This window comes from Hirundo rustica, chromosome 2 (genome assembly GCF_015227805.2).
Source record: "Hirundo rustica isolate bHirRus1 chromosome 2, bHirRus1.pri.v3, whole genome shotgun sequence".
Classification (NCBI taxonomy): Eukaryota; Metazoa; Chordata; class Aves; order Passeriformes; family Hirundinidae; genus Hirundo; species Hirundo rustica.
The window spans coordinates 46,611,098-46,636,621 of record NC_053451.1 but is presented as its reverse complement, the minus strand read 5'-3'; the positions used below and the strand labels follow the sequence as shown (position 1 = coordinate 46,636,621).

General features: G+C 39.9%; 1 protein-coding gene across 2 annotated transcripts in view; it reads left to right on the top strand.

Moving 5' to 3' along the window:
• The window catches only part of SPATA13 (spermatogenesis associated 13), a 148,106-nt gene continuing 122,582 nt past the window's right edge, over positions 1-25,524 (top strand). The window contains exon 1 of one of the 2 annotated variants that reach the window (XM_040054186.1): positions 1-461. In XM_040054186.1, coding sequence (XP_039910120.1) covers positions 384-461 — 78 coding nt within the window. In that variant the 5' untranslated portion in view covers positions 1-383. The remainder of the gene's footprint in view (positions 462-25,524) is intronic. The other variant, XM_040054157.2, reaches the window with a different exon arrangement.

Genomic DNA, 25,524 nt, shown 5'->3' with positions numbered 1-25,524 from the left:
TTTTTGTGGTGCATTGTCCTGGCTCTGTGTGAGTGCTGTAAAGAGACAAAGGCGAGCAGGAAGGATATCTCAGCTGCTTAGTAAATGCCCTAATTTGATTTATTTTCTGCTCCCTTCCCCCACTCAAACTGTTCTGCTAACCTGTTAGTCCCAACTCAGACAAGTAAAACCTGCTAATCTGATTAGTCCTGACACACAGGAGCAAGGCTGCTGGGAAAACTGGACCCTTACAGCTGTTTCAGGCTTCAGCTTTGATCATAATGTTATGGGGTAGCTGAATGTATAGTGCAGTGTGACAGAAGCCTGCAGCATGCACACAAGTGAGCAGTGTGACCGTCACTGAAGATTTCTGCCCTGGGTCTGAGGCCACTGGAATATAAACCATGTTTCGTGTCACCTTCAATGTAGTGACAGAGAAAGTAACCTTCACCTTGGCAGCCTGTCCCTCCGCCACATGGAAGGTAAGCTCAGATATGCATACAGTAAAAAGGTTGACGGCACCATAAAATGTGCTTGTAAACATTTTTGCCAACCTTAGGCCATGTTTGAGATGTTTTAAGGGGAGCAATAATGTTTTAAGGGAACTGCACTGCAACGCAGCATGTGCACAACTGGTTAGAATTAGGTGGATCTGGTTCTAGAGAACAGCATCAGCTTGTTGCATTTAAAACTGTTCTTTTTTAACTTTCAAAATAGCCAAATTCATAGTCAAATTCATAGTCACTCTCCTTATTCTGGTCTGGAAATGCCACTTATTTATATTAACAACCAACCTAGAGAGATATATAAACATAAGCTAGTCATTTCTCTAAGGAAGGGATGCTGTTTGAGGAGAGCTTTCAAGCTTCCTAGATAATTTAGGGGTTCCAAGGATTCGTGAAATGCATACCATGGTATGATAAATTAAAGCACAATGCACCTCTATAATAAAGGACTAAAAGAAAAAAAGCCCTTAGATGCATGGTAATGTTTGGGCTGGGGTAGTGATAAAACTTGGCAGAAGTCAGAAATGCTTTGCGCATCAGTTCCTTCTCCCACCCCTCAATTCAGTTCACATCTTCACCGCCTTGAGACGAATGTTCCCACCTTGTCTTGAAGAGACTGGCATGGTCAGGATGAGATGGAAACAGGTTCATTGCCTTTCCTTTCTCTTCTGGGAATGTGTGCTTTCACTGTAATGCAGCTGAGAAGACAGATACTACCTTCTGAAGTGTTGCTTTAAAAGTTTCCTTCTATAATTTGTTACTTACAGAGCAGTTACTGTGAGAACCTCACCTCTGTGTGTTATTGCACTGTTCAGATGTGAGACAATTACAAATATTTAGGTACAGTGCCAGTGTAATTGTTCTTGCTTTAGCTGTCCATGATTCACTGTGTGGAGTAAGTAGTTGTCATATATCTTTGCTATGTAACTTTCTCAGTCTTGGGCCTGTCTTTTCTCTTGACTTGTGAGGTAGACACTGCCCAGCAGCTGTTATTAGAAGGTCTTTAAAGGGGCTTTAAAGGTACAATGTGGCCCCAGCCAGACTTGTCCTATGTGTAGCACCATACACTAAATAAAAACCTGTCAACCAGGGCAAAGCGTGTTAGGAGTAAAATTCATGTGAATTGAATTTAACCAGGTGCTTTCTCTCTGGGGGAGGGTTTATGGTAGTATTGCTTCAGCTTCCCTCTTTGTTAGGAAAACTTTGTTTCCCAAATGTGTATTTATTAGCTAGCAATGAAAAGATCATTTCAACACAACATAAAATGGCTTTACTTATGCTTGCTAATTGTATGTTAAAAAATTTTCCTTTCTATCAGGACTTAGAACTCTTTGCCTTTAGATTGCAGGACACTTAATAGAGGGAATTAAAATGGAGAAGGATCCTGGATCTTACCTGGCTCATGGACTCTTGGAACAACAAACGGGGATGCAAATATAACCCAGCTGTGTGCTGCATTTCAGTGATCATTTATCTTAGACATGAGTATGTTGTAGTAAATGCCCCTGGAAGGAATTGGCAAATACTGAAATGTGCACCCTAGCACTCCATTTCATTTCTCTAGCTCTACTCTTATTTGAATAGTTTAAACTACTTGATACATGCAATGTGCAAACATAAGTAAATGCTTCAGAGTAACAGCTAAAAAAACCCCTGTAGTACAGTATAACTTTGTAAAATGTAGTACATTTATTGATGAACTAAATAAAAAATAGGTAAGAATGTGGGCACAGTTATATGAAAAAACAAGATGAGATGCCAAGCCAGCAGAAGAGAGGTCTTTGCAGTAGAGCTTACATAAGTAATGCAGAATTAATTTAGGGAAAGCTTTGTGGAGGGAGTAAGTATGTTTTATTGGTCAGCTATTACAGCTGGAAAGAATCTGACATGATTTCAGGTGCACAAGCCTTCCATTTTGACAGTAGGAGGCTAATGAAAGACTGTTTCCCTACAACCTTACTTTGCTTATGTCCTTGTGTCAACCAGAACAGTGCTGGTATTGCAAGTTAATTTAAATCCTTTAAAGCTGAAAGAGGTCACATCACTGCTGGAGGAGGGAGGACAGATGTCTACTTTCAGATTGCTAAGTCTTTTTCTTCAGGAGTAAGTGACCCAGTCCACAGGTAATGCTGAACATGTTCTGCTTTTCCACACAGCACAGCATGACCAGCAGATGAGTTTTGCATGGTGTGGTGGGATGAGGATGCTGTGGCAGCTCTGTAGCAGGTGTCTGGAGCCAGGAGGAATAGAATGAATTGTCCCAAATTGTTAGCTTTCTACCCTATGCTATGCAGTGGCAGTGTTTGTTTCCCTCAGAAATTAATTTCTGATCAGAAGTTTTTGTGAAAATATTTCACCCTATTTAAATTATCGGTAAAACATTAATTTCTATGATATTTTAGTGAAAAAAGATAGTACATTTCAGTCTGTGGGGCATAAACCCCAATACTTTTGCAATACATTGTTTTGAAGAACTGGTTTAATTAGTGGGGGAGGGTATGGACACGGGACAACTACAGGGAATTGACAGCTGAAAAGAGCTCAAGTTGACAAGTGCAAAAGGCTCAGAGTTGAACATGGCTGTTCACACAGGCACCAATGCCTGAAAGACAAAGCAAGAAGAATCAGTACTAAAAACTGTGAGCATCTTTATTATAAAGCCTGAAGGAGGGGACTGGGCTGCTCTTTCTCACCTCTCTGTGTCATTCTGCTCATTTGCCTCCTTAGAGAACAGGCTGCTGGTACTTCTCGATCTGTTGACAGGTGTGTAGCTGGCTGGCAGAGCAAAGGGCTGAGTAATCTGAGATGTGTGTGGGTTACAAAAATCAGACTTGCAGCCGGTATCAGCTTGGCCAGAATCCCTCTTCAAAGGGCTTTTCAGGTTTTGCTCACTTGAATTACTGTTGCATTTTCAATCAGTTGCTGCTAACATTTGGTGAGTCTTGTGTTGTGCCTCTTTGTGTCCTATATCTGGCTTTAAGAGCAGATAACAAGATCATGCAGCTATTGATATACCTACAAACTCCTACCACTCATTTCCTAACCTGCGAACAAGCAGGCTGCTTAGATCAATGAAATTCAAATTCATAGGGTACCAGCAGTTTTAGTTACAGAACGTATTTGCTCATGGAGGCTTAGCTATAGTTAGCTATACTATCAATAGGATTTTCTCTTCCTGTAGGTGGTTCAGCTTTGTCGAATTCTGTCTGAACAGTATGAAAGAAAGCAGCGAAAACTGCTGGTTTGTGACTTTCTATTCAAAGCCAGGAAATTCACTTTATTGGGATCAACCCAACTCGGGGCTTTCTTGCCAAATGATGCTGCACTTTATCTCCCTGACATGGACAGATAAATGAGCTTTGTAGTCGGTGGGAGCCCAAGCCGAACGTGTACTGTTGCCAACTTTGGAAGGCTGCACAATGGCCCTGTCTCCCTGGCAGTTACAGCCGTTGGGGCAGGGACCTGTTGCCTGGAAGGCTGTTAAGAAATAATGATGTAAACTCCTCCCGAAGGATGTGGGAACAATGCTCAAATCTTACGAAGCGGGCAATATCTGCCATAAGGGAACCAGAAAGATCGGGGGCTTGGTGCTCATTTTCCCTCTGCAGCACGCTGAACACAGTGCGTCAGCATGAAAAGGACTGGTGGGGAGGTAGGGTGGGAGGCGTGGGAGGCGTGGGAAGTGGGCAGCAGCACACAGTGCTTCTGGCTCAGATTAATCTCCCCTGTTGCTGCTTTGGGAACCTCAGTTAGACTTGCATAGAGATACACTTGTCTGCTCTGTTCAGCAGGAGTAAGTGCACATTACTGAAGCGTCTGTTATTGCTTTGTTGTCATCGTTCCTAAATGCACCCCCAGCATCGAAAACCACCACAGTAAATACAGCACGAACAGAAACAGGCTGATCTATGTGTTTAGTGCATGAAAACAAAGGACCACACCATGAGAAGGACAGCAAGGCGGTGTCAAATGTCATCCTTATGTGATGGTACCTGTAAGAGCAGCGCAACAGGAGGACAGCATGAACGTGGCACATGCTGTAGTGGATTATTTGGGGTTGAATTTGCTGTAAGGTCTTTCATTGGTCCAAGGAGCTGGTTTGCTCCCCGGAACCTAGTAAAGCTGTGGAGGAGGCAGAGATGAGGAGGCTCAGAACTTTTGGGGAAGAATTTCAGCTTGTTCATTACTTGGGCTTTGTTTTCAGCTTATAGAACAGTACATGTCTCCTTGAACAGTAACTGCTGTTTCTAACTGTTAAATAGAGAGCTGCTAAATATTTCCAAGTCTAACTTCCCCCCGCCCCCAGAAAAAAAAAAAAAATAAAATCAAAACCTTCTATTCTTCCCAGTCATTTAAAAAGGTTTTTTTGTTTGTTTTTACTTTGATTTAAAAGAGTATTCCAATATATACACCAGATACCTGTATATCAGCTTCTATGAACTTTGGTCAAGGTTCACAAGCATGCGTGACTCGTCTCTTTATTTTCCCTTCTTGTGAGTGGAGACTCACATCTTGTGTATTTGTCACTTTTGGATGCACTTCAAAGGAGTTTAACGAAGTCCCTTCTCTCAATACAATATTCAGAATCTTGTAACTATCTATGATCCCAAATACTTGTCTCAGTAATGCTGAACACTACTTCACAGTACACAAACACCTCTGGGATTATGATGCCTAATTTGGGAGCTACTGCCATAGAAGCAAGTACTTTTTGAAAGGATGACTTACTATTTCCAGCAACAGTCTCAGAGCTTTGTTACCATGAGCCATGATGATAGATCAGGATTTTCCTCTTGTCAGTATACTTCTGGGAATTTTAGAGCTCTACTTGTGTCCTCAAAGTTCTTGCCAGCATAGATTTGCACATCTTTAGAGATCTTGAATTCGTTTCTCCCTCTCTATTTTTCATTATGTATAGCACAACCTCCTTCGTTGTTGCTCCTCAGCAAAAATATCAGTATTTTTCAGCCCTCTACCAAACCCTTACATGAATATTACTCAAATGGATCAGCAGGTTCTTGTTAAGTGTCCAAGTAATGCATAAAATCACGTCTGTGATGCTCCTTTGGTCCCCAGCTCCAGCTCACCAGCAGATGGTAGCAAACATCGCCTTCCTCGGGAGCTTCGCCAGGGCTTCGGTGAATGAGAAAGAGCCGGGGTGCCTCCTCGGAGTCATTTGTTTCCAGCTAGAAGGAATGAGCTGTAAACAAAGTAGTTGTGCAACTCGGAACAAGGAGGATAACCACGGAAACCATGGAAATATTGCTGCATTCGGAATAGAAGAACTAAGCAGAGGTCGGAACCAATTCACTGCAGTGACTTGCACTGAATGGCATGAGAAGCATTTTGGTGTCACTTATTGTTCTCGTGGTGACAAAAAAGGACCATTATTTGCAACGTAGCAAGAGAACAACATCAGGGAGTCATGATAAAATTGAAACTGCTCTGGGTCAGCTCTGCCTGTGTGTGTTGACCCTTTGTACCGAAGACATGGAAAGTTCAGGAAGGCAACTGCCTTACTAAAGGAGTTTCTAACCATTTATTTGGTTTTATTCTGAGCTGTACCACTCTCGTTCTTTTATATTTGGTATGGGCTGCTGATTACTGTTTTCTCTTGCTGTGTTCTGTACACTTCTCATTCAAATGGCTTGTTATGGCAGCAACTTCCCAGCTTCTTTTTCCCAACAACAGCAGAAGGCCAACTGAAATGAGAGACATAGAAGGGAGAGAGGGACAGGATAAAGTGCAAAGTGCTAAACTGTGGTGTAATTCCCACAAGGAAATGTCTCTTCACTTTTCAGCCAGAACAGCATAGATCTGGGCAAACTACTTGTGGTGAATCATTGGATATATTTTGCCTATATTGTTTTCAGTTGTACCACCTCTACTTTCAATTACCGTACTGAAGATTTGAAACTCTTTGACTTCTTCATTCAAACACATTAATTCCATAAGCTGTTTCTGGGAAGCATTTCCTTTGTGCTTATTTCTCCATCTATTTGTGTTTGATGATGAAAATCCTAGGAGTTGTCTTACCGCATTCTGAAATTGATTTCTATGCTTATTTACTGGAAATGAAAAAAATAATTTAAATAAATTTAAAAGAAGACAATGGCTTTTTATGGATATAAAAATTATTCATTCTCAAGTGCTTGTCATATCCTGGACCAGAAAACTTTTATTGGTTAAGTTTTTAGACTAGAAAGAGAAAGGAAGGAAATCAGTTACCGTGTTGTGCTGCTCCTTTCACAGGATGACTTGATCTGGAAAGATGACAGGACACAAATGGGACTGGCTACACTTCTGGCAGTGCTTCTTCCCCATACCTGAGGATTTCAGCTGAAGCTGTCAGGATTGTTCTTTGGCCTTAAATCCTCCTACTTTCTTGCAAGTACCAGGAGTACCTGCATACTTCTATGCCTTCGGCAGTTATAACTGGTCTGAATGTTTTTAGCTCCATTGGCAGGAGGCGGTGGTGTTTTACTGTGTCAAACTGCATGTGCAGGGTACAAAGTCCTCCCAGTGTGACAACACTTGTCCCCCAGAGATGTGCTCTTGACAGAGGTGATGATCAATCAATTCAGGGACAACCCAAAATTTTGCTTTGGAGTTTTTTTCCCATTTCCTTTGGCAAGGAGATAATGCTGGGAGAGGCCTGGACATTAGTCAACCTCACAACCTAATTTGATAGAGGTAGAACTGGAAGAGGGCATGCGACAGTGTTTTGAATGTCATGGTTCGGCAGGATGGTATATCTGCCTTCAGGGACCCTCACATTTCATCAGAAATGCCATGACTGTCTGAAGCCAAGCTTTGTTTTAACATAAACTCACTGCTCATTCAGATTTGTTCAAAACCATTGATGGATCTATTTTGTACTCTCAGGTTTTATGCCCGGTCAGGTACAATCTGTACATTTCTATTCTTATGCTTAGATCAAGGCTGCCTAAAGCCTCCATAGAAGGATGAAACCATTACAGAGCTTAAACTCTCTCCTGTGTAGTGTGTTTAATCTGTCTGAACTGCAGTCACCTTCTCAACTCTGATCAAATCCATTTTATACTGTTGGTGGTGTTTAGACACACTATCATGGAACCACAGCCTAAATGCAACCATACAGGAAGCAGGTGACAAAACTGTGAAATCACATCTCTGCTTGACCACATTAGCATTCCCAATACGCATAAAGATGGACGTGCACTCTTTCAAGTATTGCACTCAAAATGTCTGTATTTTCTAGTTAGCATCAGCGCTGCCTTTAGTCATCCTTTACGGCCTGGTGATGTATTAGGAAAGGAGGTCTTGTAAGATGAATCTGGGTAAGAAAAAAGAGGGAAAGAACAAAAATGAACTGAAATTTGTCACTGGAGAGGATGACTAGAAATGCAGTAAACTGCAGGTGGGAATTACAAGGTTCTTTTTGAACACCAAGAAGGGCTGCTTAGAGCTCTATGGAGACTGGAAAACATGATGGTGCAGCGCCAAAACAGAGACATGTATGGGGGAAGCTTGGGATTTATCTTGTAGAAATTTTGGATTCTGACCAAAAAGAATAAACTTTATGTGAAAGACTGATTTGGTGAGAATACATTATGAAATGATAGAGTAGCTATGTGTTTTGCCCATGGGATTCAGTTTCTGTTCCAGTGCAGATGTTTAGCTCTTGGTAGTCATAGCAGTGCTGGGGTATTATAGCTCACTTATCCACTTTGTGTCTTATTTAACAATATATGGAGGTCTTCTCACCATTACTGTTACAAAATGAGCAGCTGCCAACTTAGAGCAGCACGTAGAAATCTTCTTCTGCAGCAGTGTTAATTCATTCCTCTTTATATAGTATCCATTGTCTCAGTGCAATTAAAAGCATCCTAAGTGCTTTACAAAATATAAAAAGACATGGTCCTGGCCGAAAGGACTTTCTGCTTTAGTTTAGACATGACAGAAGATGTGTGAGAAATGAGTGAGATGGTGCAGTGAGCACCAGAGTTCCTCCGAAGTGACCACTCCGGTGTGATATTTATACAATCTAAGCATTAAATTGTGTCCATCCCCCCCATCTCCTTTTTAAAGTTAGCATAACTTTTTTCAGAAGCAATTGTTGTATGACATTGACTGGCACTGAAAGAGTTCTGACTGATGACAGTGTCATTTTTTACTTTTGATAAGAGCTCTTGTGAGTCACGTCACCATTTGGGGCATTAAAGAAATATGTATCAATTAATCTCAATATGCCATACTGTAAATCAGAGTGATTTACCTGCTGCTTTAGAAGAACTTCAGCAATCCCTGCAGCAGGGACAGACACCTCCAAGTGCTTGGGGGTGGGCAGTTGAGAAAACACATATTGAATACATCCTTTAACTCCCAATATGGCCATAAAATGCAGTAGAGATATTTCCTGAGCTGTATTCTGTTCAAGTTTCTTGAAAGGCCAGCAAATTCTAATCAGACTAGTAAAAACCCAGTGGTATTTGCAAAACTGGTCTCAGCAGCAGGGAATGTTTACTGGTGTCTTTTACTGCTGCATTGGCGATAACAGCACTTCTCATAAAAAATATTTCCTGGCAACACCTCCTCTCTTGAGAACCAGACAGAAAACTGTAGCTTGAAAATCTTTATTTACAGCAGGGGAAAAGAAGTCCTTTGCCTTAGTGAGCTTCTGGCAGTTACTGAGGTTCTGAAGTGCAATATTCATCTGCTTTCCAAAGAAACTGGTCAGATTGTCCATGTGATTGTGGATCATACCATGCTGGTTCTGCTGCTGTTTCTGATCCTTAGGGTTAGGAAATGCAGGCTACTACATGGATTTCCTCAGGTCTCACTATCGTGAGACCAGGATTGGAATGTGTCCTTTCTACTGGCCATGGGGTCTCTCTGTGATCAGTGAGGAGGGGTGGAACAGCTTCCTTAGACAGGCACGTGGGGTTCAGAGACAGAGTTGACAGACAGGCACATCTAACTCTCGGAAGGAACCATGCCATTTTCTTCCTTTCATGATTTAAGCATCCCTCCTTCTGTCCTCTTTGACCGGGCAGTCTTGTCTGTCTCTGATTTAGATGTGATCAAATCAACATCCTAACACCTAGCTGTTGCCAGGGGAGGATTTCTGAGGATTGTATTGATGGTGGCAGTGGGTATTTGCTTAATGTTCATTAAGAGGTATTTACATCATACAGCAATCAGCCAGCGGCTCTGTAAGGATGTTAGATTGGATCGCCCTGGTGGTCATTACATCTCCTTTGGCTCTGATTTCCAGCACCCAAGCTGAATGATGAGACTAACCCCTGCAGGGGTCCAGCACATTTGTCAAAATGCTCTCAAAGTCCCATTGTTTAACTCCATATGGAATTTAATTAATTAGTGGCTCTGAACATTATCTAGCAGCACACTGGCCTCCACTGGCCAGACTCAGGCTTGGCCTGCGCCAGCTTTGCAGGCTCTGTCTCTCACAGCCAGGTGGTAGAAGGGGATTGCAGGCAGTGCTGAACCAGTGCACAAATGAGGTGGAATTTTTAGCAAACGTTCTCTACTATAAAGTCATTCTGTTTGTTTTCTGTATTTCCCAGTCTGAACATCCCCAGTCGAGATGATTCACCTCTCTGTCATTATCTGTTGCCTCATTTCCAGGTTGAACAAAACTAAGGGGAGCTGTACACCTTCCACTAGTGCTGTGTGGGTCCTGTAGCAGGGAAGGATTCTGCTGACCCTGCTCACATGACACATATTTCAGTAAAATCCTTCTGGGAAGAAAAAAGCTGTGCCTGAAAGTGGGAACTGGAGTGAGCAGGAAGTTCTTCCTTTAAAGATGGCAAATCGCTTGATAAAATGAATGAAACGGTGAGCTGTGCATAACTCAGGGTATCGAGTATGTGGTGTGACAGACTTCTTGTGACCTCTTCTCCGTCTTGCCACCCTTTGGGCAATATCACCAAGCTCTGGAAGAGCACTGTAACTCCAGGTAAACTCAAAGATAAGCTGAGAGGCTTTCGCCATTTAAGCCTCTTTAGGGTCCTAAAGCATTAACAGGAGATTTACATAGCACAAAAGTTACATAAACTGTCCTTTACAGAAAAGTTATCTTTCATTTGTGTGCCAAAATTTTACTTCTCTCTGAAAGTGAAGGCATTGCATCAGCATGTAGCACTACAGCTGCTGCTTCCTTCTCCCAGGGCTCTGAAGCTGTGTTTTGGAAGATCAATAACGTGTCTGCGTGTAGCCTGCAAGTTTGATTTTGTTAAAGAGTATTAAGGTATACATAGTTTGATACTTTCTTTGGTTCAACATTAAACCAAGCATTTCTTCACTATTTGAAGCTGCCATTTTGACCTTAAGCGCTGTATTCGAAAGCAGCAGCCAGCTCAGCTGTTTGCAGGAGTTGTTTGCCTTCTACGAACTCAGCTTAGCTGCTCCAGTAACACAGTATTATTGTATACTATTATAACCATTAACTAGTAACTCTTCAACACAATGAATCTCTGTATTCTGAAGAAACTAGAGCACTCAGTGGGTTCAGTGCCCATTACTCAAAGGATTTTGGACCAGGGTTTGTCCCTGAATTACAGAAAACATTAACCATCTGGAAACTAATCATGCAACATTCTCTTTAGTTATTGAGTCCTTGAAATATCCACTGATTTTTCATAGGACATAAAAGGTCTTTGCAATTTCCTCTCAGTGTTTTTCAGGAAAATGGATAAGTGGGCACTAATTACATGCTTTAATGGCTGAAGAGTTTCATTAAAGAAGATCCATAAGGGCCAACTGTCTAGATTAGGAGACACAGTATTTTCACCTCTTGAGGAAAGGTAGGAAGGCCTGTGTTTGTGCTTAGCCTTCTCGTAATAGACAGAGTCCTTGTTGTTTCTAAACTATGTGCCTGGCATGCTCTGCAGGTGGCCCAAAACCCCTGAGCCCTCCATCGTCTTTAAATGGAGGCAGTGGATCCCACCTAATCATATTTTACCAGTGAAAGCAGTGTGATAGTTCAAGGCCTGGAGGGGCAATGATATGTGTACACTTGAGTCTTATCTCAACAAATATTCACTAGGCATACACAGAATGGACCTTGATGCAAGAGTGGGAAAGATTCCCAGACTCCGGATTAGTTATTGTCAAATATCCGATTTATAAAGCAGAAGAATGACATTTCTACCTGTAAGAAATGCCCCATTCATTTGTCCGGAAACCAAAGGACTGGTTGTCTCAAATGATGGATAATCTGAGCTACTGTTTCTGAACCTAAAAATGTTGCTAACAAACATTAGTCATGAGGGTGACTAATGTTCTTGTTTGTGCCAATGTCTAGCCAATCTGAAAAGATGTAGATTTAGTAAATGATCTCCAGACTTTGAGACTCTGCCCAGTTCTACCTCCAAAGCTCACCAGCAAGAGGGAGTCGTTTATGCCCCTCTGAAGTAAAGAAATAACAGAGTGAAAGCATTAAAGTAATAAGGCGAAAGCCTGACTTTAGCCAGGGTACAGAAAAGTATTCAGCTGATTTTGAAATCTGGTCTCCTCCCTACAGCGTTGCACTGCACACACTGTAAGATAACTCTTGCCTTATATGGAAGGGACCATTTATAACATACCTAATCCATAATTTAGAAGAATTCAGACATAAAGCATCATGTATAGTTCAGTAGCATGTCCTGCCTGAATCACTTGGAATTTCAACTGTAAAACTCAGAATCCAAGAATGCAGACTGAAGTTTTCTGATTGATTTATTTTCCCCAGTTAGAGAGCTCATAGCTATCCTTGTGTTGTGAGCAGTTCAGATTGTTCCACTCATTACGCTTTGTAGTTTTGTCAGCAGAACAATTTACTGCAGCCTGTTCATGTGTAGTGAATCTATAATGAATTATGGAAATTTGCTGTGAAAGCCTGACCTTTTCCAATGTTTGTTTCAGGGTTTCCCAGTACTTCTGTTCTCATACACTTTAATGGTCTAGGCAGAAAGAAGTAATTTGAAATATTGTTAACAGAAAGAAGTAATTTGAAATATTGTTAAAGAAATTCACTTTCAAGTCTATCTAGACACATAAAAACTCATCCCTACAAAGATATTATTTCCTTCTGCCTAGAGTAACATAAATATTACACTAAAAGAAAACTTTTGAACATAACAGGCTGCTTGTTACGTTTTCACCAAGGCAATTAGAGTTATTGCAAACACAAAAATGGTTTAAAGTTGTCCGTTAGTCTGATATATGCTGCACAGCATGTGGCCACCTTTAATGTGGCTTTCCAAAAGCTCAGAAGTGTGGCTCTGTTTTCTCATATATCCTGAAAGATAGTTTTTATCTCAGCAGTTGTATTTGTGAGATGAATTGGCAAAGTATTGTAAACTGAAAGTTCAGTTCTGGAGCAGATAGTTAACCTGGGAGGGGAATCCTCTGGCATTAACTTATACAGCTTCTGGTGAGCACAGGGTTGAATACCTCAGCTGGTGAAAGGGTGAGAGGATACTGTGCTCTGGACATTTGTGATTTAATGTAAAGTCTTTTAAATCAAGGGAGAAGCTTTCCAGACTTTGGATCATTTTTCTGAGATCTAATTCAATATCAAGTTGAGCTGGATCCATTTCCTAAACAAAACCACTGGTATAGGCAGGTAACAAAGGAGCCTCTGTACTCTTTTAGGCAAACAAAAAGGGAGAAGATTTATTTCAGACGCCCTGAGATAATGTCTAATGTCCAAAGAATCAGGGTATGCAGATACATCCTCTTAAAATTATTATTACCACAGTATGTTAAAATTATTCTGACCACAGTGTGTTAAAATTATTATGACAACAGTATTCCTTGATTTACTGACAACGTGATCAGATAAGAAGCACAGATCCAGCCCCTTAAGTTACATAGTAACTGCAATGCAATTTAAAATCCTTTGCTCTGAAGATGATTTTAGCATATATGTTTACAAGACTTCATAGGGAATTAGAAATATGGCCATTCTCTTGGCCATTCTCTTGTTCCAGATAAAGGGGTGGTCTTCAGCTTTAGGATGCCCAGATTGGACCATTTGTGCTTCTAAATCTGGCTGTCATGGGACATTTAGAAATCTGTGAAATCCGACCTTAACAAAGAAGCAGAAATTACAGTGCTAGTAATGGGACAGGGGATGTAGACACCTACAGAGCCATCTGCGCTGAAGACCTTTGTTTTTTATAATGTAGCTCTGTCACTGCAACCCCTTGAGGTTAATGAACCATTCCCTGGTGCTGTTGTTACTCTACTAACCTACAGGAGCAGTTTGCATCACTGGAAGTCCTGTTTTGCCCCTAGGTAAAATACATGTATAAGAGAAGTTTGACAGCATCACAAGAAGGCAAGAATGATGCTGTTTCAGTATAGAGGGCTGGGTCATCTCCTATCTTAAAATTTCTTTTTTTCAACACACTTTGCATTTTAAATTTACAACAATTGCCCATTCAATAGGGGAGAAGAAAGCAAAAGGGAATTCACCTCATCTACATACAGCATAACTTGATTTGAAGGCTATTGCTTGAATGTTAGGATATTGCAATGGAATAAACCTATCAGCTCGGGTTGACAGGAGTTGTATGCTTGTGTATGGACAGGGACAGATTCACTGCTGCACTCACCTCTTGCTTCAGAGTTGCAGACTGAATTGTGATAAACCAAAGTAGAAACAGTACAGGGGGCAAAACATGATCAAAAATGTTGACCTTAATAGCATTTGGTGCATTCTGACAAATCTATACATAGGGGTGTTTTAATATTTACTTACCAATGTAGTGTTTTATGTTCAAAAAATACGTTCATAATGGGGCTGCATTCTATTAGATATTATCTATGTAAATGCAAATAGTTTCTGCCCTAAAGGATTTATAAACCAATAATTCTAGTTCAGTTTAAACTAGTTCAGTTTAAAGAAGTTATTTAATAAGCAAAGCCTTTGGAAGTTTGCTTCCTGTTTATAATCTTATAGTGATTTCTATATTTTCAGATATGCTGGGAAAGGAATTTCCTGAGTTCAAACAAACTACTGACCAACTTGTCTGATACCTGCTCAATATATTTATTTCCCAGTGACCAAGGTTTGTTTTACCTGGGGCTGGAAGTTCAGGAGCTTGGAAGGCTGGTGCCTGTGTCTTATTAGCAGAGCTCCACTAGGTCACAAAGGGAACTTTTGTGGAAACCAGACTGCATCATCATGTTTCACCCTTGCTATCCAAGCCAACAGCAAATTCATTTAGTTTAGAGACAAGAAAAATCTTGTTTATGTTGGGGAATGGGAAATTATTCTGTGAGTAATTTTAAATAGTCTTAATTTCAGAGATTTTTTTCTTTTCTTTTAAATCCCACAGTCTTGGTTTTTGGGAAATTATTTTTGCTATTTGATGTAATTTTTCCTTTACTGAGCTTTATCATTGTGTCTGTATCAAAACTACCTGGATGTGAATGCAGCTTATTTTCAAACAAACTTGAAATATATTTTTAAACAAATTTTATTATTGACTACTAAAACTTTTTAAAACAGTACCCACTGCTCATGAGTCGAACAGGTCCTGAATTTTATCTTTGTCAGAAATATACTGCTAGGAATATTCTTCTATGATCTTTAGAACTATCTCACACCTAAATTATTCAATTGCAGCATAGATTGTGTAGAAAAGTGTGGAGAACATTAGCAATGATCAAGGGACATCTTACTTGACTTCCAGTAAGAAGACATTTTGCTACTAGATACGTTCACGCTCTTTGCAAATGTACTTTGAGAGCTTACTGAATATTGCTTGCTTTGGAATGACCTAGCATTATGTTTTATGAGTTCCTGAAAGAGAGATTTCCTTTAACAAGACTCAGGGCCCGTTGCAGTAGAGGTACAGTTCTTACAAGTTTTCTGCCAAACAGGGGATGGCTCAGCTCCTGTCACAGAAATACAGCTTGGCATACGAAGGTAAGCCAGCTCTGCTTCTGTCTGTCCTTAATGCAGCGGACTATGTGATATGTTGGTTCAGTACTTGTGAACTGGAACTATCACTGTAGGGTGGGTGATTTGGACTCGGTGGGGTGGGAGCTGCTGCAGCCCCGTGGTGCAGCAGAATCCTTAAACACGTGACAGTGTTGTGTCTTTGGAATATTTCCCTTCAGGAAAGGTTTGGATGCTTTTTTTTTTGTGAACAGGTGCTCTGCAGGAGTTTTGTTTCCAATGTTACATCAAAGAATAAACACACATGTTATTTTTGAGGTATTTTGATACAAATGCTTCTGCATTTGTTCTTTAATAAACCCAAAAAGCGTGGAAAGTTAAACAGACTGAGTATATAAACCTTTCTCTTTTGCCACACCGTAAAAATACCAGTTTCAAATCAAGTTAAGTATGGTAACTTAAGACAGATTAATTCAAACGTGCTCTCTCCACCCTATTAAACTGTCATCTTCTCCGGAGTGGGGATAGGCACAAATCAGAGGCACAGATCCCGGCGACCCTGGTCATTGTGTGGGAGTTGCAAACTCATCTGATGAAGGGCTCGTGAATGACCTTTCGCTTTGTACCAGGCCGCACCGCACTCTCCAGTCAAATACCCGTTTAATCCTTGATCTAGCGCAGGTGAAGCTGTTTACTCGGCCCGCGCCGCACGCGTGCGAGCGCCGAATTCCCGGCGGGAGCGAGCCGCGCCCCGGGCGGGTCCCGCGGGCTGCAGGGAGCGGGAGCGCCGCTGGAGGGCGAGCGCGGGAAGCGCTCCGTGCGGCACGGCCGCAGCGCTCCCCGGCTCTTCCTCCTGCCCTCGGCCCGCAGCCGGACCCCGGGGCCTCGCTGTGAAACGTGGGCTTGCTCCAGAACCTCTGAAGCAGGACTCTTTTTTTTTTTTTTTTTTTTTTTTTTTTTTTTTCTCTCTGACATTAACAGCGCGAGTTGTTCATGAAGTTCTTCTCTTGTTCAGCTGCTCAAGGAAGAGTCAGTGAGTCACGTTGAGTCACTGAAGCAATCCTGGAATTATGCTTCTTAGACATTAGAAAATGTCAGAAGAATAACATTTCCCCTTGTGCATTTGGAAGAACAAAAAATAGTAATCCTATTAATTCTAGCGTTGGATAATTGTATTGGTCACAGATTTTACTTTTTCCTTGAGGCCGCACGTTGTAAATCAAGCTGAAACAACAGGAAGACAGAAGGAAAAAAGTAGTATGGTATCTTGTGAACACCAGCGGTATCATTATTTTCTCTTTGTTTTCAGCAATAACCTAGTGAAAGGCTCTTTCAAAAGCTAAATGCCTTTGTTGGAACCTTTCTCTGAATCTATTTACCAGCAAAAAAGTATTCAGCCTAAGAATCAACACAAAACCCTGAAGAACAAGGACAAATGGAACAAATGTTCTGCCGATCTTGTGCTATAATGTAGCACAACTTTTAATTTGTGCACAGCTTGGAGATGAAGTTTTTGTGTTTATAAAGGCCAGGATTTTGGTACTCTCTTAAGTCCTGAAGATCTATTTCTGATCCCTTCATTTAGCACATATTAGAAAGTGATAAATCTGTATAATTCGATTTAGAAGTAGTAGTACATTTTAAAAGCATTCTGAAATTATTTAGCTTATCAGTAAATCAAGTGAATGACATTTCTTCTTCTCTTTTCAATTTTTTCCCTGCACTTAAAGGATGTTATTTGTTTTATGTGACTCCCATTCAGAGTTTGTACTTCAGTTGCTTTTATACAACCTCTTGAAGCAACAGTAGTCTGAGTTTATATTTTCCATCAAACTTCTGACTACATTTGAAAAAACTAATTTCTACTAATGCTGACAGTAGGATCCATGTGCATTTTTCAGCTGGATATATTAACAGTCTCTGTAGAGGTGATGTTTCAAATTCAAAGCCAGAGTAACTACACTGTCTGCATTATTTGTTCTTCTTTCACCCTAATCCAGAGCGATGGTGAACAGATGCAACATGCTTCTTTTGATCAGTGATTTCCTGTCCTCAAAGGACCTTGTGAAATTGCCTCTCCTTCCCATTTCCAGATGGTCAGTCAGAGGTTCAGTTGAATTGGGTTTTGAAAACATTAAACATTATCTCATTCCATTCCCTGTGATTATGTTTTTATTACTTTTATGAGAAGGGCTTGCTGAACACTCTCTGATCTGAACACAGTTTTTGTCTGGGACTTGGATGGCACCACATCCAAGCTGTCTGAAAATCTACCCGATAATTTTGCAACAAATTAGTCATGAATGGTCTAGAAATGTAGAATTTATGAGAGTATCTTTTTGCTCAAAGCAACTTTATCTTTCTATATCTCTCAGGGTTTTCAGTCCTTCCTGTCACAAACTAGTGGATACCTGTGTGCTGAAGCTTTGGTGTTGTCTTTTTAGCAGTAGATTTAAGACATGCATTTTGCTGGTCCAATGGTTTGTTTTGAGCACTGACTTGGAGAAAATGCTGGCAGCAAGACGAAATCAATTTTTCATTGATAAGAACGTCACCAGCTATCAGTTTTCTTTTTCTTGTCCACAGTTTCCATAGAAAGTTTGAGATGTGGATCACAAGAATTGTCTTTGACAGGCCTCCTATTAACAGTTTTCAAATGTGGAGAAGTACAAAGGTTTCTGTTTCTCAAAATATTTCCATGGATCATGTTCTGATTAAAAATGTATGTATCCTATTATGTGCATGAGCTGTCTCCCCGGAGATGTGAAACTTGTGACCTACTTTTAAAACAGCACGAGTGTAGTTTCCCAAGTTCTGCTGGACTTTCTTTCTCAGTATCTGCACCAATTTCCTGTGCTATGCTGGAGTCCGCTTTGGACGTGACCTGCTGCCCACAGTAACTCTTGCTGTCATCCATCTTTATGTTGGCAAGCTTCCATTTTATGCCAACATTCCTGCAAGAACAACTGAAGAATGACACTGAATCATGTCAAGTCACCATAATTCTTCCTCAGCTAAAGAGATTTATTTTGATAACCTGGAGCTCTGGACACCATGAAGTATCTGGCTGGCAGGGCCCTTGTTCCCCAGCTTTTGGTGGCTGGATGATTTCATGAATCTGATGCAGCGTTCAGCTCATTTATCTTATTCTTCCTCATGTTCAGGGTTTGAATTGTTCTGTGCTGCTTTTCACTCCCATTAAAATCTCTCTGTTATTTTGTCATCTGCTGCCAGAATGTTAGAGGAAACTAATATTTGATCAGAGTAAACTGATCAATCTGATATAAACTGTCAGAGTAGTTCCGGACACAGTGTGGTGCTGGCTTCTCCTCCCCTTGTTATATGACAATATGCATACTAAAAGAGGTTCCTCTCTCCCTCCCTTCCATTAAAAGCATGGACCCTGTCTTGCCTACCTGCCTGTCTCAATGCCCAAGTGACTGGATTGCTACTTCTGCAGGTGCAAATGAACCATATCAGCAGTACAGAAGAGTGGGAATGGGGCAAGAGGAAGCCTGGGGAGAGGTTTAATGGAATACAGGGAGACTGGGGAGAAATGAGATGTGGGGAGCTGGAAGGGCCCAAGGATGAGTAAGCAGAGAGCTAGAGGTGTTATGCAAGGATATAATTGAAGAGAGAGAAGGATGAGGAGGTAATCTGAAATGGAGAGGGTTTTTTGGTGAAAAAAGGTGGCCAGAAGTAGGTGCAAATCAGTACAAGGAGTGAGGGAAAGGAGTGGTCTCTAGAAGATGCTGAAGAACAGGGAATAACGTAGTACATTGGGAAGAAGGATCTTCACTGTTTCTGTCCTCTCCCTGGACAGGAGATGGTACTGGAGGCCCTGTTACCTCGGCCAGCTAGAGGAGGAAAAGTGCCCTTGTGTGCATCTGTAGACTTTAATCTTGCTTAAGACATCTCACTGTGGGGAAGTGGGGGACCTTTCAATTTAAAAGTTTACTGGAAAAACCTTGTGCGATATGATGATTTTATGTTAATCAGAAATTGGCAGCCACAATCTGGTTTATTTCATAGTGCTTACCTCTTCTTGATGTGCATCTAGAGGAGAAAGACATTTTCTGCTTCTGTACCCTTTATGAGTTTACTTTAAATTAAATTCATTAAGCCTCCAAAGATCATTAAAGAGATTCTGCCATGCTTAACAGGGCCCCAAATGCATTATCACATTAGTTACGATCTTTTGATTAGACTTTGCCTTCAGTTCAGCTACAAGCCCCTTTGAGTAAAATGCCTGTTATTGAGTATATTTTTATACTGAGAATACATTCTGTCAGTTTTTTGATAAAAATTCTATGTATGCATTCTGTCCATTTTTTGATAAAAATTCTATGCGTACCCTAAAATTTATTATCCCAAATCTAATAGAATAACAAAACAGGATGAACTTAGTTGATCATATCCACTCCAACACAAAATTATCATGTTCTTGTAGATAATTATTTCAAGTAAAAGTTCAGTCAATGAAATGTAGAGAAAATAATAACGTGTCTTCTTTTCATGATTAGTGCAGGCCTCATCACACTTGTGTTATTTAACATTTTAGCCACAATAAAGCATTTTTTGAATGTGCCTCTAGAAAAGAATTAATATATTTGTGGAATAAGATGAAGATGGAATGCTTGGAAATACTAATTTTTCTTACATATGCTTAAAAATTATATGTGGAAAATTAAGGAAATATATTATGTGCAGTAGCCATGCCATAAAATGCTTTTCATCCCATCACCTGGATTGCAAAAAATGCTTCCAGTTTAGCATATATCTTTGGAAGTTTTTGTTTTCTGTTCAGAAAATTGATTATTTGCAATATAAAAATTATTAAATCCAGGTTGAATTCAGCTCTTAACATACATAGTCAAGATATTTGTAAACTTCATCCTTTAAATTCAGGGTTCATATGTTTTTTTCAGGAAATAGAGTGTTATGCTAGACCGTTAAAAATTCTTACATCAAATGGTTTAAGTTTTTTTTTTTGTTTTGTTTTTTTTTTTTTTTTTTTTTTTTTTTTTGGGGTGGGGGGGGGTGGGGTTGGGTTTGGTTTGGTTTGGGTTTTTTTGTTGGTTTTTTTTTTGGCTTTTATAGCAAAAGCTCAAAGAATTTCAGAAGACCTTACCAATAAAGATGCATTTGTTAATGTGGGAAAATAATATTATTCTGTTTAATAGAGAAGAAACACCTGCACAGAGTAGTTTTGTTTTGAATTTGATGTGCAAAAGTATTTGTATGTGTGTGTATCTGCAGTTTTTTCTAGATGCAGCAAATAAGGGTTAATGTTATCTCTAGGCCAGAAGCTGTTTATAAGCACTGCCGTGCCACTGAGTTCCAGCTCTGTGTCTGATGAGTTAAAAGGATATTAAAGCACTAACCTAAGATACTGAAGCAGTAAAATCCATTCGTGATCATCATTGTGACACACACTTTTATTCCAAAATAACAGAAGCGAAAAGATTCTGTGTAGTGTTGCAGCATGAATGTGCTGCTCCTTCCCTTGGGTAACCAGTTATCTCCCACCACTATCTCCACCGCATGCTTTCAGTCACGTTTTCAGCTCTGATTCTGCTGGATTTCCACAGCTCCTTATCACAGCAGCCCTCCAAGCATGCCACAGAGCTTCAGATCTCTGCACGCGGGGACATCACAGTGAATGGGCCAACAAAAGGAAATTTGAGGAATGCTTAGTAAATTGTTTCAAGAAAGCAGACATTTCTAGGAGACAGACTTCAGAACGATATTCAGGTCTGGTCTGCAGTAAGAATTGTCTGTGGTAAGCTTGAGCTAGAGGATGAGAAAACACGTTCTGTGCATTGCTTAAGTTCTTTGGTTTTTTGCTGTCACAAAGATTATGCATGGGTAGAACCTTAGAAGCTGACCAGAAATGTTTCTTATGTAAAGATACACACAATTTTATCAAATCCGTGTTACCTAATAGTCCTATAAATTGTTTAGGATATAATATCTATACTATATCTATACTGTATCTATACTATATCTATACTATATATAGTCCTAGGCTACAGAGGAACTGATTTTTGGCATTTCCTAGAAATCGGCATTTTATTGTTGCTGGGATTCACTAGAGACTGTGTGATTTACACAAGAAGATATTTCCACGCAGGTAGTGAAAGAACAGAAGTTTTCTACCAGCACTGCACACAGCAAACCCTCTGGTTCATCCAACTGATGCCATTGTTACCATGCTACTGCCAGCATTGCTTCCTTCTGGGCCCTTGTTTTTGGAAGAGGGTGGGGGAAAGGGCTATTTGCCCACTTTTGTTTGAACAGAACCTAATAAACCAGGCCCTGCCTCTCCAAGCTGAGACTTGGCAAAGAGTCTCCGCCTGTGGCACAAAGTTTGCTAATTAAAGACTTTGCCCAAGTAGCCAAGCTGACAGAAAAGGTGTTAGTAAAGAAAAGTGCTGCTGTGTCGAACCATTCAGACTGAGTGACCAAATTCCCCCAGGAGGAGCGGAACAGGTTTGTGAGGACATGCTGTATCTGACCACACAGCAGTAGTGCTAGAGCAGCATTCATTATTGGAAGGAAAAAAGATGATGCATTTTTCCAGCACAGCACATGGTTAGATGGGACTGTGGCCTTTCACCCTGACATTCTCAGCAAAAGTTGCACTTTGTGTAAGTGACTCACAGGACATGCCAGCTTCGGTAGTTAGGAAACGTGTCCGTGCCCTCTGGCTTCATTAGAAACCAATAAGCAGAACAGTAAACAGACTATGAGTTTCTGGCATTTTGGGTAAGGTTGCTTTTAAAATGTTCTTCTGTATTTGAAAGGAGGACATGACTCATTTAGCAGAGTTACATTATAAATTCTGGCTTGAAAGTGCCCCATAATAGTGCTTTTCATTGCAGGCTCTCGGCTTGCAGGGCTGGGAAGAGTACACCCTGCCACTCAGACCTGTTGTTCTTTTTTCCCTTGTTAAAGCAATGCTTTGATGCTGGCATGCAGACAGCTGCAAACTTAGTAGGGCTAAACACCAGTTTCCTCTGATCAGATTCTTTGCCAGGGTCTTTGCATATCAGCTCTCAAAACACCCCCAGGAAAGATCTCAGGAACAAACAGGAGTTGCAAGTTACAGTCACCTGTTATTAGTAACAGTGTTATTGTCACTTTAGAGCACAGTAATTAATTTGTCAAATATGGAATGAAGATTTTTTTTTTTTTTTTGGTCAGTAGCTGCTTTAAATACAATTTAAAGATAGAAAAAAAATCTATCAGATCAACGTGAAGCTGTTTAATCAGACCCATTTTGTGGCCAGTTTCTGACCCAGTACAGGTTTTAGTTCCTGTTCATGTTGCTATGATGCTGCAGACTGCAAACTCCTCTGGCTTTCCATGTGGAGGAGTGAGACTCATCTCCACTTTGCCCTACCAATGTATTTAAGACTTAGATTTAGAGAGCTGAGCACTTCAAATAACCCCTAAATGACACTCAGTGGTCTTTACAGTTGCAGTGGCATTTTCCTGCTCTGAAAACCTGTCCTTCCAAATTAGCTTTGAATTGCCAGATGACTTCATTGAATTTATCTCATTAGGCAAATGGTTTTGAAAATTACCTTCAGTGACATGGCTAGAGATTGTGACAGAAAGGAATTGGCAAAACAACCACAAAGAAGGATCAATATTACCATGCATTTCAGGAGAAGATTGCTAAGATCTGGAATTGAAATATGTGCTCTTTACTGAAAATCCATAGTTATACTAGAGGTACCACAAAGAACAGAGCCAAGTCAGTTTTCCTTATCTAAGGGAAATCCAATACAATTAGCAAACTTAAATTTGCATATTTCATTTAAATAGTCAATTAATTACTAGAAGCAAAAAATTATTTCAGAAAAAGCTCAGAAGTATATGTGTGTAATGCAACTGCAGAACCTAATGAGATAAACAAAAAAGAACTAATCATAAATGATTAGCAATATGTCAACATTATGAATTAATTTTTAATAACACTGTCAAGGTTTCCTGAGCAAAGTTTGTTACATAAGATTTGTATTCCCAAAGCATGATAATTTGTTGCCAGATGCTCAGTGTTATTGATGATGATATGAATAACTAGTAAGTCCTTTGGGGGAGTATGGGAATAATACATTTAAGAAGAAAGGAATTATTTACAGTGTGCACGTAAAATAAATTTTAGATGATTTCTCTTCAACTTTGCTCTTAAGAGGTTTTCTTCTCAACTCAGCAAGGGGTTTTGTCAAAGGTTCAGCCGTCACCAAACTGGTGTAACCATTCCCATTGAGATTCAATACTGAAAGGAAAGAATTAATTTAATTTCTGATCATCTGTTGCCTGTGTTCAGAACAGTTTTAATGATAAGGACAGAGCATTGCTTCATGGAATGTTATAGCAGTAAGAGAATTAGGAAAATATTTGGGATAAAAATATTTTTTAAAGTACATCTCATATTTTTCTACCTACCTTGGAGATAGATATTATGGATATGTTTGGTTTAATTTGAACAATAATTCCAGCAAGGGCTTGAAAAATTTCAATACCAGAGACCACACTTGTGAATTTTTTGCTTGAAAAACCACACTGTTTTATGTCTTCCATTGTCTGTTTGGCTGCAGAATCTAATTTTCTCTGGGAGTCCTGATCAAAAATCAGAGATGGTTTGGGTTGAAAGGGACCTTAGAGATCATCTAGTTCCAAACCCCCTGCATGGATATGGACATCATCCACTACATCAGGTCTGCCGGTCTTTAAGGCATATTGCAAGATGGCCTGAGTAACTGTAGTTGTAAATTACCCAGTATGGAACCTGGGTAAGGGCTGTACAAAAGCAGGACGCTTGAAAAAGTGCTTGAAGGGACCATTGTGATAGGGTTTGAATTAACCTTGTAGGTCAGTACCTTGTAGTACTTGAAGGATTATCTTCTCTTTGGTTTCATTTCGCTTTGCTTGATCCAGTTTTAAATGAAATAAAGTATTTTTAATTTTTACATTAGTCTCTTTCTCTTATAACGTGTAAGTTGTATAATGAGTTGTTCCAAGGCCTCTGTAGTATATTAAAAACCTAGATAAAAGTGGCAAACTGGACATACGTAAATATATCAACTTTACCGATTGCCTACATGAAACTGATTAAAAATCCCAGAATCCACAAATGTGGTTTTGTATCTTGAATAAAACCCTGAAATGAGAACACAATAATCAATTTCAAAGTTAGGCACAAAAGCATAATATGTCTAGGATATGTACAGTTTTGTTAGCTCTTTCATTTACTGAATTATCTATTTGTGCTGTTGTATTTTAGTATGGTGGGTATGAACCTTCACAAAATATCTACAGCCAGATGTCCTTTTATATTAAAAACATCTCCACATTCAATATTTCAATTAGTTTAATTCTAATTTCATTCTCATTAAGCTGAAACAACATACACCTCTCTCTCCTAAATATATACATTCAAGAAGCAAGTTGCAAATTTGAGAAACAAAATACATAAAATATCAAGGGGGGAAGCACTCTATAATGAAGAAGGTGTTAAAAAGTGTATAATTAATTCATACAATGTTGTTGAAAACTCAGGTCTCCAGTATTAGATTCTTGTTTGCCCTTGGTTTTCTAGTGATGTTTTGATTGCAAGGATTGGAATACATTGTGGTGGAAATCAAAACCTGAATTTATTTTAAGATTTCAATGAAAATTCTATTGGTACCGTTAAATGAGATTATGGCTTGAAATGTTGTTTGAAAAGAAATACTGGATAAAATATCTCTCCCTTCTCTAAAGAAAGATTGCTCAATTAGGTTATGTGTTGAGTAATACCAAGTGTGTTGAGAAGCTCAGAAGTCATTGATTCCAGCTGAGATTAATTCTGAGCTTCTGGCTTGCTTTGAGTGGTGATCTCAAAGTGAAACTCAAAGGTCTCATACCATTATGAAGCCAAAACATGAAATCTGTTTACTCAGACCTGGAAGAACTGAAACTGCTGATTCTCATACAGCCATTTCACCCATCTTTCTGCTTAAGTGCCTTTGCTCATCGATTAAAAAAAAAAATGGAAACTGAATTTCTTTGGGCACTGTCTGTTTTCTCAAGTGTTCCCTACAATGTCTCTCTATGGATTTGCTTATTTTCCTTAGATTTTAATGAAATACC